The sequence below is a fragment of the Sinocyclocheilus rhinocerous genome, unplaced genomic scaffold, assembly GCF_001515625.1.
Source record: "Sinocyclocheilus rhinocerous isolate Xijiao unplaced genomic scaffold, SAMN03320098_v1.1 scaffold822, whole genome shotgun sequence".
Classification (NCBI taxonomy): domain Eukaryota; kingdom Metazoa; phylum Chordata; class Actinopteri; order Cypriniformes; family Cyprinidae; genus Sinocyclocheilus; species Sinocyclocheilus rhinocerous.
In genome coordinates, this window is record NW_015624556.1 from 196,295 (window position 1) to 210,291 (window position 13,997).

The 13,997-nt window shown below is 35.7% G+C and overlaps 1 protein-coding gene across 1 annotated transcript in view; it reads right to left on the bottom strand.

Moving 5' to 3' along the window:
* Positions 1–7,701: 7,701 nt before the first annotated feature.
* Positions 7,702–13,997, bottom strand: part of LOC107742823 (thyrotropin receptor-like) — a 22,777-nt gene continuing 16,481 nt past the window's right edge. Inside the window, exons 7-9 of the mRNA XM_016555879.1 lie at positions 13,400–13,477; positions 9,489–9,677; positions 7,702–9,303 (exon numbers count right to left, since the gene is read on the bottom strand). Of these exons, the coding sequence (XP_016411365.1) occupies positions 7,905–9,303; positions 9,489–9,677; positions 13,400–13,477 (1,666 nt within the window). The 3' untranslated portion in view covers positions 7,702–7,904. The remainder of the gene's footprint in view (positions 9,304–9,488; positions 9,678–13,399; positions 13,478–13,997) is intronic.

Here is a 13,997-nt window from a genome sequence, read left to right on the forward strand (position 1 = left end):
GCTGTATGTTTTTTGTTTTGTTTGTATGTTCCTTTTTTCACAATAAATAAATAAATACGTGGGCTACATACATACCGCTCAAGTTTTGATCTCGGAGGAATTCTCATAATAAATGAAGAAAATTAATTGATTTCACTGATTCGCAACATGTTAACAGTACATACATTTTGCAGGTGAAGTGTGTTTTGTTTTGCAATTTTACTAAATGTGTTGTAGATCACTTCTGTGGCTAAAGGCACTAGGTCACAGTTAATTTTCAATAGGAGATCTATTCCTGCTCGAAACCAATAGTTATTGATGAAATTGTTAATTTTCTCACCAGATGGCGCTATTTTGCTGAGGTTTTATCGTAAGACTGGTCTTTAAATACATTACTTACAGTGCCAGGTTTTCGAAATGAAAGTTTGATGCAAACGTTTTTCTTCAGACTTGAGAGTTTTTAATAAGACATGTTATTTGGACATGAAACTGAGAAAATTTAAAACTGTGTTTATTAACATTTTGTCCATAAATGATTTTGTTAAAAAGATCTGGAGAGAAAACATGATTTTACAGTTTCAGTTTACAAATCAAACGGATTTGATAAACGGTATATTGAAATACAAATATGAACATGATCATGTTTATTTTATTTTATTTTTATTTATTTTTTTTAAGTAGGAAGACTGAAGAAGAACAGTTAAAAGATCTATGACAATATCAGTCGACATAAGAAACAAATGTTAAAAAAGACAATAATTGTTGTAGAATTGTTATCTCACATAACTGAGTAAAATTTTATATAGGCTAATTAGTGCTCGCATATATCAGTCATTAGACCAGTTTTATCAAGATGTATTAGACCAAGTCTGAGCGCTGTCGTTAAGTGTCTTCCAGCCAGAGTAAATATCCCTTTGAGAGCTCTTTAAGTCCTGAAACACTTCTTCTGTTGTCATAGTAACCTACTGCAGAACCACATTAAATGTGTTTGGAGTATGTACACTCACTAAGCCAAAACTGGACAGTACTTATGAAGACTTACATTTCAAAGAGACAAATGTTTTGGAAGTGATGACTGTTTTTAAGAGCCAGTCCAGTTTCCTTGGAGATAACACTAATATATTGCACAAATTTGTTCCACAGAACTCCTGGGTGTGAAAACCATATTGTGTGATTTATGCTGCAGTGAAATTTCCCAGATACATATATAAACATGAATATGATTTTTGGACATCGTTCATTTTCAAATTATATGTCTTTAAATGTGTTAGGTTTAATTTAAGAAACCTGTGCATCAACATTTACAGTCCTTATTTTTTATTTATCTGTCTAAACCAGTGGTTCCAAATCCATGCCAGAGTTTGCAGGAGGGTGTGGGAGCTTATATGTTTTGAGGTCAAATATAGACGCAGAAAAAACATCATAGGTATTCAGACAAATTCATAGGTAGTTTCCAGGAATGGATATAGGACAAAAGTTGGGAAACACTGTGAATGATTGCACATTAACTCAGCTGCTATCACTGTCCACCAGTTACATTTATTGGATTTTTGTACTAATTTCCCTATTTGGCCAATCCCATAACTCAAGGGCACATAAGGGTGCCAAATCTCTCAGGACTCACTGTGGCAGCTGTTTTCTCTCTGATTGTAAGTGTGATCAGACTACCAGGAGGTATGAAACCAAGGCATTTCTGAGACTGATTATAATTGGATGGTGAGCTTTACATTTACATTTACATTTAGTCATTTAGCAGACGCTTTTATCCAAAGCGACTTACAAATGAGGACAATAAAAGCAGTCAAAACTAACAAAAGAGCAACAATATATAAGTGCAAATGACAAGTCTCGGTTAGCCTAACGCAGTACACGTAGCAAGGTGTATATATATATATGTATATTTTACACGCACACAAAGAAAAACAAGTAGATAGAATAGAAAAAATAGAAAGCTAGTGTTTGTTTTTTGTTGTTTTTTTAAAATAAAAAATAAAAAAAGATAAATATAGATAATATAGATTTAAAATAGAATAAAAAAGTGCTAGAGTTAGAGGGTCAAATAAAGATGGAAGAGATGTGTTTTTAGGAGTGACAATGAGAAGAAAAATGGTGAAACGAGAAGATAATAGAAAAAAGAAGAAAACTGAAAATGAGAAAAAAAGAGTAGAGAAAGCATGAGATGAGACAAGACAATACAACAAGAGAAGTACATTTACATTTACATTTAGTCATTTAGCAGACGCTTTTATCCAAAGCGACTTACAAATGAGGACAATAAAAGCAGTCAAAACTAACAAAAGAGCAACAATATATAAGTGCAAATGACAAGTCTCGGTTAGCCTAACGCAGTACACGTAGCGAGGTGTATATATATATATATTATACACACACACACAAACAAAGAAAAACAAGTAGATAGAATAGAAAAAATAGAAAGCTAGTGTTTTTTTTTTGTTTTCTTTTTTAATAAAAAAATATAAAGAAGATAAATATAGATAAAGTAGAATTAAAATAGAATAGAAAGTGTTAGAGTTAGAGGGTCAAATAAAGGTGGAACAGATGTGTTTTTAGTCGTTTCTTGAGGATGGTTAAGGACTCAAATTGATTTGAGCAGGTCATTCTACCAGGAGGGAACAGTTAATGAAAAAGTCAGTGAAAGTGATTTTGTGCCTCTTTGAGATGGCACAATAATATACCGTTCACTTGCAGAACGCAAGCTTCTAGAGGGCACATAACTCTGAAGTAATGAATTTAGGTAAAAGACTATATCTCTGAGAGCTCATGATAGTTTGATCGTCTCTGATATTCACATAATCCATCAATTAAGGAGAAATTTGAGCCTACCATAAACTGCAAATCCTATAGGAAGGTGCACGTATGCATCTTGTCTAAGTATTAATGGATCCTTGGACTTTCATGTTTGTCCATATCTATTTTATTACACAGGAGGCGCCCGAAATATGTAAAAAGTACTTGTTTGGAATCCTGTTTCTTCTACCTCTAAAAACACCCATGTATTCAGTATTCAGGAAAAATAAGTTTAATCAAGCGTGCTTCACAAATATGGTAAAATAAGCTCAAATAACTACTGATGGTGGGGCTGTTTTTGCCTTGAATACATGAAAAGAAGCAGCAAACACTAGAAATACCAAATAATCAAAAACCCCATTATTTTAATCTCACATTCATTAGGGGAGGCAATCTGTCTTTCAGGTGTGAATCACTAAATATTCATGGTCATTGTCACTCCCTCGCATACGGCATTTCTAACACAAAACGTGTCTTACAAAAGTTAAATAATATATTGTTTTTTTTGTGAATGATTGAGCAGATGATTTTCACTTCTTTTTTTTTTAGCAAAAACTCTAATCTACCACATCCAGTTCTCAAAAGCCTTGTGAACAAATGATCTGTATGTGTTTTGTGTTTTATGGCCTTATTTCAGTGACTTTAAAATTGTAGTTTTTCACTAACTATGCATGAATGTTGTTTTATCAAAAGTACAAACTTGTACATACATGCTGCTCACATATTATTGTAGCACAGTTTGTGTTCACAGTTTCTGTGCGGAGTTCGCATGTTCTTCCTGAGTTACATTGGTTTCTTCTGAGTTTTTCCCCACAATCCAAGGACAGGTGAATTGTAGATACTGTACAAAAAGTTATTTTTTTCAAGTATGCTACACTAGTATACTAGTGCTAGAATACTTCTTTTAAACTAAAAACAAAAGAGTATACTTTCAGCCTACTTTTTGTGTTCTTATTGGAGACATGCTTTTTTAAAAGTTCTATTTTTGGCATTTTGCCTTAGGATAGGACAGTGAAGAGCAGACAGAAAGCAAAGTGGGAGAGACGGGTGGTATTCGAACTTGGGCCCAGATTTGAACTCGGGACACTCGTAATGCAACAGCACTACAATTGGCTTATACTGACAAGTATACCAAAAAGTCAAAGTATATAAGCAAATGATTGATCATTTTATACTGGGATAACATGGATCATCATCAGGTTTCAACTGTGACAAAAAGGTTGCCATTCCCTGTATTACTACAGCAAACACATTAAAATGCACAAATTCATGTCATTTCATATTCCTCTGCACAATGTGACTTTGCTGCAGCGGTGCAGCCTGGAATTGAACTGCTGGCTTTGTCTGGCCAGAGGCGAACTGGCCCCCCGACTGAGCCTGGTTTTTTCTCCATTCTGTCACCGATGGAGTTTTGGTTCCTTGCTGCTGTCGCCTCTGGCTTGCTTAGTTGGGGGCAGAGCCGTTTCTAGCCAATTTGACGCCCTAGGCGAAAACCCTATTGCCATATATATATATATATAATTATGGTTTATATATATATATATATATATAATTCTTTTCAGACACCAGTTGCTTGTCACATTCAAATTGGTTGTCATAGTAACCACACTAATTTGTGGAAGATTCAGTGCATTGAGTTCCACAAATCTGAATACATTATTTGTAAATTGACTGTTAAGATAAACATTTTGCACAATTTAGTATCTGTAATATCGTGTTGCCACTAGATGCCTGTATAGCCCTATGATTGGGGGCACTTAATTTCCAGCGATATCGTTGACTTGATTGCACAGATACTATTTAAACTGAGCTGAGCTGGATGATGACATCACTGAATTCAATGATGAACTGCCTTTAACTGAAAATTTAGTGTTTACTATTGTTATTTTGCATTATTGGCACTATTTTCTTAATAATGCTGTACAGTTGCTTTGACACAATCTGTATTGTTAAAAGTGCTATATAAATAAAGGTGACTTGACTTGACTATTTACAATATAATCCACACAAACATGCCAAACTGTCTAGTGCTGTAATGTCAGTTTTAATTGTATGAACTGGTTTGTACTTTGTTTCAAAATTGTACACAAATGCACTTTGTGGTAAATTTGGAGACTTTGATGTTTTTGTGACTATGATTGTTTAGAAATATAACATGGTTTAATCTGTTACACATGGATGGAGTTTGTAATGCTGAAACTGCATGTTCAAAATTCGAGAAATTCTCACATAATACATTTTGGAAGGCCTAGACCTTTATCAGTATCACTAGTGAAAACTCTCTTTGAACCATATAAATTTGCAGTCCACCATCTGAATTTGTGTACGAAAGCACCACTAATTCAATTAGACCATGTTTTCTCATGAGACAAATAATTATGCAAGTTACTGAACACTGCCAATATACAGCTGTGAAATACTACTACATCATAACTCTGTATATTGCAGAGATTAACCTATAAACTAAAGAGTGGGTAACTAGTAAACTGACAATATACTTATGAGTTCACTTGTAGTATATTTGCAATACTAAATAAAGTTAGGGGTGGAAAGATGCCTCAAAATCCAGAACATTTACAGAATATATAAACAGGCATCGGCATAACGAGGCATTACTTGAAACCAATCTAAAGGTGAGAGAACTCAAAGGCATGTCACCAATGAAAGCACATGTGGGTGTTAGATATTCCATCTGTATTTCTTTGAAACCAGCTCAGTTAAAATATTAACCAGATGTTGAACAGCAATATTTTCTCCAGAAAGACTCCTATTATCATTCCCCTATTTCACACCTATTTGCTTGTCTTAGTTCTTACAAGTTATGCTTCAGTGTAAGAAACAGTTTGACACTGCTAGATGGTGAGAAAATAGAGCTGTAGGCCTATTTGTTAGTTAAATCCAGGGAGAATAATATGCCATCTGGAAGAATTGTCACATTCCACATTACAAGACGGGAAATCCAGAATCCAGTTATCATGCTTGTTCAAATTGGTTCAAAATGAACAAAAATATAGATGAAACTATCTCTGTTAATTGTTTTCAATGTCAGTGTAATTTGATCAATTCTTTTAAAACTCATGTTTTGTGACACTACTAATGGCAGGTATTGGATTGATTAAAGCTGGAAATTTTCATTCAGGAAGTTAAAGGATTAAATGCAGAAGTCATCTACACTAACAGGAATATGTGAAATCCCTGTCTGCAGTCCAGCTTTGTGCTTCAAATCAAAAATCAGTCTAATTTAAAAAAATTAATCAAAAGCTAAATCACAACCAAAGCTAATTAAAAATAATAAATTAATTCCCTCAATGGAAAATAGCCTGGTACATTCACACCCATACATGAGTGTCCTCTCAATTTGTGTCAGCTGGAAATTTCAGTAAGAGGTTAGTGGAAGTGTAACTCAAATCCCTTTTAGTATTTTCATTACCAGCCATATGGAAAGAAACTCACCAAAGTATCATATGGAAAAGCGATGGCGTTGTTCAGACAGACAGCAAAAACACAATTTTTGGCTTATCGAACTGTTTTTGAAGGTGCATTTAGAACATATAAATTAGCTAATAAAATCCAGTACGAATATGCTTTGAGCCTTGTTTTTCTGCACAATAAACATGCAATGCAATGATGCAATGTTACAATATTTTTATTCAAATTTTTATTTAACATGCAATGAGGTCAAAAAAGGACCAGCTAACCAATTAGATTTTTGTGTTTTTATTTACTAGCCCTTGATTTACAGAAATAAAATACAACCATATTATGTTGATTAAAGAGAGAGAGAGAGAGAGAGAGAGAGAGAGAGAAATTTTGATCCAGTGGTTAAAGGGACTACATCAAAAACCCTTGTTATTAGTGACACCTGCTAGGTGGTCTTATTTACTTGTGCTTGCACTTGCTTTGTGCACACTTAACATACAAGACAATCATAACTTGATTTAATCCCCGATTATCGCGTACGCATGCACTATTCTATACCGTTTTGTAATATATAGTGCAATTTTTGTTCAAATTCCAAAAAGAAAAAGTGCACTTTAAATACCTGGATTGTGCACTTAATTAGCCCAACAACAAAAAAAAGAAAGAAAGAAAGAAAGAAAGAAAGTGTGGAATGCACTCATCTGTCGCAGAATTAATTACATAGCAGAGGGGGAGGAGCTACCAGACTCCATTAATGAATGATAAAATAACCTTATACAATTCATCCACTATAAGTGGTATTGTTTCCCATATCTTTATTTTAATTTGGAATAGGAGGAATTATTTTAACAATAAACAAATCATTACCATGAAATACATAAAAGTGGCACATTTATATTTAGTTATACATGAAGATAAAATAGCATGAATTTAAATAAACTAAACATGTTTTGTGATTACAACAGCTACATTACAGCTTAGAAACTGTTAGTGACACAAGCTAAAAACAATCTCAATATCTACAATAACAATATCTAAACACTTGAATGATCTACACACACAAGCTCTTATTTTACAAAAACATGATGCTCAGCAACAATGGCCAGTTGAAGAACTGCAGTTGAAGACGCTATGTAGTAGTTCAAGATGTTACTAAATTATAACCATAAATTCTAAAATAGTTATCGTGGTTGGGCCATTGAGAATTACAAATTTGATCATGAAATATAATTCTAAATGCTGGGCTGCTTATGCACAATGTACTCAGTTAATATGGGTGCTGTAACTATACACTGCTTTTGCGTGTGGTGTTAAACAGCTTAATAAACCATTCACAATGGCCTCAAAAAACACAAGATGAGCACATTTCTTTTAAAAACAATTCTAAAATGATTCTTTAATAAATTTTAGTGTATTGAATTGAACACAACCTGTCACAAAATAATTGATTTATGAACAATTTACACATTAATTCATGATGCTTGTTTGATTTTATTGTATAGTCAATCATTAACTATTACCAGTGCAACAAAATACATTAAATACACAACCTAAAATTCATCAGTTTGTTCTAATGCAGATCGTTCAGGTAATTCATTAATTTTTGGTCTTTTTTGTGCTGCATTGCAACTTAATGGACTCCAACTTGGTTGGACTTCTACATTCAAGTTGTTGTGGCCTGAAATAACATATAGGTTTCAAGTGTCCTGTCCATCACTGTCCTCCTGCTGTTGGGTGACTGGCGGGTTGCCTGGATAATCTAGAAGCAAAATAGGGGTCTCCTTTACCCCTGTTTGCTCCCGCTCACGTCTAGTGATTCCTCTGCTGCTTGCCTTCGAAGATATTGTCTGACCCCGGAACAGCTGAGCCTGACGTTGACAGAGACCCACTTTGCTGAGCAGTATAAAGACATCTCCTTGGAAGGCCTTGGTGAAGATAGCATATAGAAAAGGGTTAGCACAGGAATTCAGAGGGTAAAAGAGCACCAAGAGGATCTTGGAGTTTGACACAGTGATGAGCGGGTGGTCCAACGCAGCGGTCATAGCATACATTGAAATTGGTGCCATGCAGAGGAAGTCTGTAAAAATGAGCACAGCCATGCGCTTGGCAATGTTGGTGTCTTTGTTGGCAGACTGATGACTGGGGTTGTGAACAGCACAATAGATCTTGATGTAACAGGCACAAATGACTACAAAAGCCAGGATGTTAAAAACAAGCACACATAGGATGTAGATCTGGTCACCAAGTGTCTGAGTGTCCATGGGCAGACAAATGCTGACCTTCTGGTAGCTGCTGACCCCAATGAGAGGCATAAGAGCTAATAAGAGGCAAAAGATCCAGCCTACCAGCATGATGACTGAAGCATGGGACAGATGCAACTTACGGTCCAGTCTCATGGCGTATGTGATAGCATACCAGCGTTCCAGAGTAATAGTGGTCAGTGTGTAGACCGAAAGTTCACTAGCAAAGACGGAGAAGAACCCAGCTAGGTTGCATCCCGGACCTGTCTGCCAATCAATAGCATGATTATAGTATTCAGAACGTGTGTGGAGGTCCACGGAAGCAATCAGCAGAAGGTAAATGCCCATACACAGGTCAGCAAAGGCCAGGTGGCACATTAAAAACCTTGAAACTGACAGTTTGTAGTGGCTGGTGAGCAGTACCAACAGTACAAGCAGGTTGCCCAACACAGCAAGCAAACTGACAAACCACACAGATACCCTTAGAAAGCTGAAACTCATGATGTCCTCACATGGGTTGAACTCATCAGGAGCAGGAAAACAGGCAACCTCCTCTCCCTCCTCACACACAATGTAGTCATAGCGGCTGTCAAACTCATGGCTGGTGTTTTCCTGGGGGTTCTTCAGCGTTTCGCCAAAGCCCACATCATCATCTGTGTGCCCGCCAAAGTAGGTGTGGTAGTGCAGTCTGCTGTAAAAGTCCTGGGGGTCGTAGGTGTCTCTCAAGAGGTTATTAGCCGACTCGATGCCAGGTTCCATGCTGCTGTGCAGGCCAGGAATTGTAAAAGTTCCCACAGATCTCTTCTGAAGTTGATTATACCTGGCAGTAAGGTTACATATGATGTCCTCTAAGTACCTGCCATTTAAAAAGCAAAAATCCTTATGCTTGCATGCCAGAAAATAAATTTTTAAAAGGCCTTAAATCTTTTTGCATGCTCACTAAAACTACCATAATAGTCAGAATTTTTAAAAGAATAAGGCAACCAATTATATGACACATAGTTTAGAGTAGTATTGCAATGAATAATCAAGGCCACAAACCCTCTTTTTTTCTTCAAGTTTTTGAATGCACAGCAGTGGCTGGGGTAGGTCAGGTCTGCCGTAATCATGCGTCTAAAAGTCTTGATCGGTGGTAGTTTTTTGAGAGTCCAAACATTCCGAGCACAGAGTTCCCGAAGTGACTCCAAGCCTCTGGTTGGTAGGGAAGTGACAGCCGATTCTGATACATCACTGATGAGAAAAGAAGACAGCAGACTTTCAAAGAATGGCTAAGATATGCAACAAAATTCCCAAACTTTAAAATGCTTGTGGTACTTTGGTTGATGTTGCTTTTTACCAGAGCTTTTTCTAAAGTGTTGGCTGTTTGTTCTAATGACTTGTCTGTCTGAGAGCTTGACAAATCATTATAAAGAAAAGATTCTGAAGACAAAAATATCTGAATTAAAGTCCCATTTTCTGATAAACAGATCAGATACGTTCTAATTTAAACAGCACTCATGGTGCTCTCATGTACAGCATTCTACTAATACTAGAATAATACTAGTGCTGCTGTCAGTGTGTTCTGGCACAATATTGTAAACAGTTGGTCAAGTCTTAAGTGAATGTAAGATGGGACAAAAAATGGATACATTGTCAAAAGACAATGTGCATTAGGGCTTGCAGGCTTAGGGTGTGTGTGTGTGTGGGTTTCAGTATTACCTAAAGAATAAATTTACCACCACCTGTTTTGTTTTTCTCTGAAATCATAAAATCCTCCCTATAGGATTATAACCCTCAGTGTCAAAAATGTCCATTATAATATGAGCTTGTTGTTGTTTTTGTTTTAAACAGATGTTCCAAAGAGTCTATTGTGCAACATGAGTTTAAAATTAAGACGACGACAAAGAAAAAAACAAAAAAGACAATTGCAGCCTGCTTGTCTGATTTTTTCATTTTGAGATAGTTAGCCAGTGACCTCATAGCAAAGATTTCACACTAAGCTGACTCCTGAGAGGGTAGCTGAGGGGCCACATTATTAACTTATTAAAGAATTATGATTTCAGCAGGCCCACATTAGCAGACCGATAAGATTACTATGGTCAAGATCATGCATTCAGACGAGAATTTATTTTTGCACTTACAGGAAAATTATTAGTAACTGATGAAGATTCCAAGATTTATGAAGTCTGTTGCGAACATAAATATATAATCTTTGTCAAATCAGTTAAAGGGGTCATATGATGCGATTTCAATTTTTCCTTTCTCCTTGAAGTGTTTACAAGCTCTTGCTGCATAAAGAAGATCTGTAAAGTTGCAAAGACTAACGTCTCAAATCCAAAGAGATATTCTTTATAAAAGTTAAGAGTCAACCACGCCTACCTAAAATGGCTCGTTCTAACACGCCCCCACATGTTATTTCTATTTTTTTAAAGAGAAAATGTTTTCCATTAAAATGTAAAAAAAAATAATGCATTATGCAAAAAAGTGTGCATTTTTGTCTTATGACATGATCTAATCTCTAAATAAATTTGTTTACAAATTTGTATAATTCATATTCATATGCTATATATTACAATCATAATAACAATTTTAATCTTATAATTTACAGTTAATTTATAATTTGTACACACACACACACACACACACACACACACACACACAAACACACATACATATACAGTCATGTGAAAAAGTTAGGACACCCTATTGAATTCCATGGTTTTCCATTCAGAACATAAAAAATTATCTGGTCCTGGGCAGGTCTTAAAATTTGGAAAATAAAAAAAATAAAAATCGACGCGTTTCAGAAAGGTAGGGCATAGAGGAGAAACAATAATGTACAGCATGTGGAAAATAATGTATTTTCTGAACCTTAAACTGCATAAACACATTTCATTACACCAAATACACAAAATAATGTTCTTTTTAGCAACATCATATGACCCCTTTAAACAACCTGTTATTTCTATTTTTTTAAAGAGAAAATGTTTTCCATTAAAATGTAAAAAAAAATAATGCATTATGCAAAAAAGTGTGCATTTTTGTCTTATGACATGATCTAATCTCTAAATAAATTTGTTTACAAATTTGTATAATTCATATTCATATGCTATATATTACAATCATAATAACAATTTTAATCTTATAATTTACAGTTAATTTATAATTTGTACACACACACACACACACACACACACACACACACACAAACACACATACATATACAGTCATGTGAAAAAGTTAGGACACCCTATTGAATTCCATGGTTTTCCATTCAGAACATAAAAAATTATCTGGTCCTTGGCAGGTCTTAAAATTTGGAAAATAAAACCTCAGGTGAAAAACAACACATATCACACTGTGTCATTATTTATTTAACAAAAATAAAGCCAAAATTTAAAAGACATGTGTGACAATGTTAGGACACCCTTACTGTTAACAGGAATTAAGAGGATAAGTAGCGGTAAGGCACTGCTAATCAAATACCTTTGATTAACTGATCAGCAAGTGTGAGCACCTCTATAAAAGCAGAAGTTTTGACAGTTTGCTGGTCCGGAGCCTTCAGGTGTGTGTTAGGTGTGTGTTAACACAATGTCAAGGAGATAAGACATCAGCAATGATCTTAGAGAAGCAATTGTTGCTACCATGAATCTGGGAAGAGTAATATGGCCATTTCCAAACAATATGAAGTCCATCATTCTGCAGTGAGGAAGTTTATTCGCAAGTGGAAGACATTCAAAACAGACACCAATTCTCCCAGGAGTGGACGTCCCAGCAAATTCACCCCAAGATCAGACTGTGTATCGCTCAGAGAAATGGCAGAAAACCCAAGAACTTCACCGCAGATTCTACAGGACTCAGTTAACATGTTAAATTATAAAGTTCGTGACAGTACAATTAGAAAAATATGGGACAAGTATGGCATGTTTGGCAGGCTTGCCAGAAGAAAGTTTCTTCTATCTAAAAAAACATGGCAGCACGGTTTAGGCTTGCAAAGTTGCATCTGAACAAACCGTAAGACTTCTAGAACAATGCCCTTTGAACAGACGAGACCAAAGTGGAGAAGTTTGGCCGTAATGCACAGCATTCATGCTTGAATTCATGCTTTTCACCATGTTTGGTGAATCCCTAAAGACCATATCAGCACAAACACCTCATAGCAAAAGTCACACATGCTGGTGGAGTGCTGATGATTTTAGGTTTGTTTTGTAGCCACAGGACTTGGGCACCTCACAGTCATTGAGTCAACCATGAACTCCTCTGTATACCAAAGTATTCTAGAGTCAAATGTGAGGCCACCCATCTGACAGCTAAAGCTTGGTCAAGATTGCAAGAATATGCAACAGGACAATGATCCCAAGCACACCAGCAAATCTACAACAGAACGGCTGAAAAGTAATGAATCAAGGTGTTTTGATACCCCAGTTAAGATCCAGACCTCATCCTGAGTGAAATGCTCTGGTGAGAGCTGTGCATAAACAAATGCCCACAAACCTCAATAAACTGGAGCAATGTTACAATGAAGAGTGGGTCAAAATTCCTCCAGAACGATGTGAGAGACTGATTAAGTCATACAGAAAATGATTACTTCAAGTTTTTGCTGCTAAAAGTGGATGCACAGGCAAGTGAATCATAGGGTGTCCTAACTTTGTGACACATGGCTTTTCCATCTTTGCTTTATTTTTGTGTGATATGTCATGTGATGTTGTTCATCTAGGGTTTTATTTCCAAATTTTAAGACCTGACAAGGACCAGATAATTTTTTAATGATGTCCTGATACAGAAAACCATGGAATTCAATAGGGTTTCCTAACTTTTTCACATGACTGTATATACATATATAAATATATTCCATAACCAAAACGCAGCAAAATCATTTATGGACAAGGACAGCAACCCCTGAGTAAAAGAGCTTAGAGAGAACTACAGACACTGAATCTCAAGTGCTTTCAGGAGAAACAAAAGGCACTCACAGGAGCATTGGCCCACTGCTAGTCCCAGCAAACATTCTCTCATCCAGCCTTGTCAGCTGTTTATTTCTATGCAGGTACCTGTAAAGAAAAGGAGTAAAAAAAAAAAGGTTCAGTTTGGTGATTATAATTCTGCCATTAAATGTTAAAGATGAAATTAAAAGACTTTTTGTGGTGCTTGTTAAGCCACAAACAAACCCATAAACCATCAAGTATTTAGTAGGTAACTTGTCCCAAAATATTTGTGCTATATAAATGCTGCTTGTTAAGAATAGGTGCACAATTATTTGTAATAAGTCAGATTTAGGTCTTTCACCTGGCTGATGGCGAAAATCATACAGATTTACATTAAAGCACACATCGGATGGAACCAGAATATCATAAAGACTCTTTGGGGCCAGGAAGAAACCATTTAGCAAAATGCCACAAAACCTTAGCATCACATTTTCTTTAGAAAATGCAATCTCCAATAATTTTATTCTAAATAAGAACATTTTCAACAGCTGCTCCTTTAAATACACTACAACACATTTAAGAATGTTTAGATATTTTCCTGCAAAACAAGACAAAATACTGAATGCTGAAAGGGGGGGGGGGGGGG